Source organism: Nuphar pumila, chromosome 7 (genome assembly GCF_984573655.1).
Source record: "Nuphar pumila chromosome 7, dmNupPumi1.hap1.1, whole genome shotgun sequence".
NCBI lineage: Eukaryota > Viridiplantae > Streptophyta > Magnoliopsida > Nymphaeales > Nymphaeaceae > Nuphar > Nuphar pumila.
The window spans coordinates 123,083,705-123,087,504 of record NC_143255.1 but is presented as its reverse complement, the minus strand read 5'-3'; the positions used below and the strand labels follow the sequence as shown (position 1 = coordinate 123,087,504).

Here is a 3,800-nt window from a genome sequence, read left to right as displayed (position 1 = left end):
ACATTTTCACCCATGGGGGTGAAGAAATTAGGCGCAATGATTGACTCGAGCTCCGGGGCGGGTTGGAATGACGATTAAAATAAATTAAATGATGCACCTCTTTGATTAATATTTTTGTTCACCACGCTGCTTGGCATTTACCTTCCCTTCTATTTCTTTCAATCATTGTATGATATTTTATTCCGTTTCCCTTCATTTAATAACGGTAGAAAAGGTGAAGGCAGGCTGTAATAAAAGAAGAGAATGGAAACCCACCTTTAAAAACAAAAAAAAAAACTTAACCTAATCCCTATATCTCTTTTCCCACCATGTGCCCACCACAGCAATCCAGAGGCACATAAATTATTAACCAAAAAAAATAAAATAAAAAATTATTTTTCTGTATATTTGTTTTTTTTTCTCGATTTAAATTGCCATATTCCTCTCTCTCTCTCCTGTATTTTTGCTTGTTTCTCCATTTAAATTGCCATATTCATCTCTCTCTCTCTCTCTCTCAAATGACTTTTTTTTTAAGGTGAAGATGGGGTGGATGGTCTGTTTTGGAGTTGGATTGAGTAAATTTCTCTTTTTCCTTTGATGGGTTAACAGAGCGGAGGGGACACAACTGGTTTGACGTTGAAGGCCGGTTCACCATTGATTACGGAGATTAAGGGTCAATATATCCCTCTTCCTTATCATCCGACTCCTGTTCCCTTTCCTCTCCTTATAACAAACCTCTTCTCTCTCTCTCTCTCTCTCGGTGTGTGAGGGGGGTTTTGCTAGCGGGTAACTGGGGTTGCACTTGTTTTTTGTATTTATCTACGACCATTTTGATTGGTAGAGAGAGAAAGCATTTCGTTTTCATTCTCTGTGGCTGAAATTTTTGTGGGCACCTTCTCATTGGGCATAAATTCGTGATTTCTTCCCATTTGAGATGAAAAAAGATAGCTTCCTCATGAATGGTAGCGGCAGCAACCCTTCTACTTTGAACTACAGACCCACCATAATGGATATCCCAAGAGACATCCCTTCTTCCACCCCATCCAAACCCCTGCCTCGTTCCTACCTCAACGTGAATTGGGAGATGCCCATCGATCAGGGCATCCCATACCACCCGTCTCTGAGCTCAATGGACTCCTTGCCGTCGTCCTCGGCCACCGCCGGCGTCGCCATCAAAGAACTAATTGGGAGGTTGGGGAGCATCTGCAACTCTGGGGAGGTCTCCCCACAATCACAAACAATGGGGAATCATATGGCTGGAAGTGTTAGTGCTAATACTTCTTGTTACAGCACCCCTTTGAACTCCCCTCCCAATCTGAATCTGGGCATGGAGCACTCTAGAATGAATGGTAGTGTGCCCAATTCTGGGAATTCAATGGGTACCCATCATAGCATGACACACTTCTCTGCTGACCCAGCCTTTGTAGAGAGGGCTGCTAAGTATTCCTCCTTTGGGAACAGGGGTTTTAGTGGGTTTGGCTTCCAAGAGCCCGAGATGTCTTACAGTGGCAAGCTATCTAGAGTCTCCAGCAACAACTCTCTGAAGGGTGTCACCGTCTCAGCCAATTTATCTGAAACAGAGATGAAGTCTGCTTCTGGCTGTGTTGGTGGCGCTAATGGCGGTCCGGATCGGAAGTTTAGCAGGCTGTCGAGGGCTTCCACGCCTGGTTCAGACGAAGCGGAATTAGGCAGCAGCCGCGATGAATCAACTGTTTCTGATCAGGTCGCCATCGGCGAGCTTGGATCGAAAACTCCGGGCGAGACTGGTAGTAGAAAGAGAAAGGCAATTCCGAAGGGGAAAGCAGAAACACCCACCTCGCCAAATTGCAAAGAAGCAAAGGTATTTGTGCTGCCATTTCTTCTCAGTTTTGGTTCAGTTTTGTTCGATTGTGTGCTGTGTCCAATTTTATGTAGATTTGCTTTTGTTAATTTGTTGCTATTGGCACAAGAATCTTGTAATAGTTTCTGTTTCACGGCAACCAACCCGAAAAAATGTAGATTTTGCGAATTCGAGGGGCCTTTGTCAAGGATCATATCATAATTTGGTTTGATTGTGATAATGCCTGCAGATCGTGGAGGCAGATGAGTCAAAAATGAAGAGAAACAAATGTGCAGAATCGGGGTCTAAAGAAAAAGATGAAACAAATCTAAAGGCTGAGCAGAACGGTGGTTCAAATCCTGGAGATAGAAATCCAAAGCAATCCAAAGAAACCCCAAAACTTACTGAGCCCCCCAAGCAAGATTACATCCATGTCCGAGCTAGAAGGGGCCAAGCAACAGACAGTCACAGCCTTGCAGAAAGGGTATGAATTGGGCACCGTACTTTTCTCTCCGGCCATCGCTGCTCTGCGAATTACTCTTTCTGCTTTGTTCAAAGGCTTAAACTGATTATCTGCTCTGTGACAGGTGAGAAGGGAGAAGATAAGCGATCGCATGAAATTTCTGCAAGATCTTGTCCCGGGTTGCAATAAGGTAATCTTGCCTTCTGTTTGTTAGCCATATGCATTTAAACATAGAATTAGCAAGAGGGTAGATGTTTTTGTTGATTCAATGAATTGTGCTTGTAGCTAATTAGCAAAGAAGTTATGCTAGACGAGATCATAAATTAAATGTTTCTGTCTTGAATCTGTGAACTGTTATTGTAGGTAATTGGCAAAGCAGTTATGCTCGACGAGATCATAAACTACGTGCAGTCTTTGCAACGACAAGTTGAGGTGTGTAGTTGATCTCCATGATTGAATAGAACCTCAAGATAACTTGAAACTACAGCACTGCTTAATTCTGTATACTCTCCATATTTCAGTTTCTTTCCATGAAGCTGGCCACAGTGAATCCAAGGCTAGACTTCAACATGGATGGCCTCCTTCCAAAGGATGTAAGTTCTTACATTTTAACCTTTGTATATTGGTTTATAACTTTATCATGTACAGTAGTCTTACTAAATTTGCCTTGAATCTATGATATCAGATGCTTCAGTCACGTGGATCTTCTTCACATATGATGTACCCATTAGAGTCATTTGCTTCAGCATTTCCCTATGGTAACCATCCCCAACAGGGACCACTCCAGAGTTCCATCACTTCGGCGTCAGAGACACAGTACTCTGTAAATCCATTAGACTCAACTCTGTGTAGAAGTCTTGGCATGCAATTGCCTTTGACTGATGGATATGGAGATGCTTGCTCACAGGTAATTCTATAAATTTCTTGCATTCAGTTTTCAACTCCACAAACATTAGATTCAGGAATCCTGAACAATAACAGAATTTGTATAATTTCCAGCTCACGACGTTTTGGGACGATGAACTTCAAAGTGTTGTCCAGATGGGTTTCGGACAGAATCAGGAAGCTGCATTCACCTCACAAAATTGTCATGGTAGGAGAGTTGTTTGCTGTGAAATCAATTTCTATGCTTTCTTTGTGGCGATGTACTATATGCTCATGGCTTTAAATTTTGCTAATGCAGGCTCATTGCCCACAACCCACATGAAAATTGAGCTCTAATTTATGAATTGGAAGCACCCCCTCTTGTCTGAAGAACTGCAGTTCAGAAGCTCCAAGGAACACTTAATTTTAATTGGTTGGAAGGGCGGCCCTCTGTATATAGGAGAATTTAGGTTGCGTACACAGGTTTCCCGGAAATCCTTTAGCAGGACCTTTGTTTTTTTCTTTTTAGCAACCGATTCTTTTGCTAATTTTTTTTGGAAGTATAACCATTGTATAATTCTAAGCTAATTGCGTCCTGTGGTGCAAAACTTCTCACCACGTGTAAGATGTAATATGGTAACTGGTAATTAATGAGAATGTTTGAGTCTGTAGTCA

General features: G+C 42.2%; 1 protein-coding gene across 1 annotated transcript; it reads left to right on the top strand.

The window, feature by feature from the left end:
• Window positions 1–863: 863 nt before the first annotated feature.
• Window positions 864–3,800, top strand: LOC149833284 (transcription factor bHLH62-like). Its single transcript, XM_090015032.1, has 8 exons — window positions 864–1,819; window positions 2,049–2,282; window positions 2,386–2,451; window positions 2,625–2,693; window positions 2,783–2,854; window positions 2,947–3,168; window positions 3,261–3,354; window positions 3,445–3,800. The coding sequence occupies exons 1-8, from the start codon at window positions 914–916 to the stop codon at window positions 3,480–3,482; spliced, it is 1,701 nt and encodes a 566-aa protein (XP_089871158.1). The 5' UTR covers window positions 864–913; the 3' UTR covers window positions 3,483–3,800.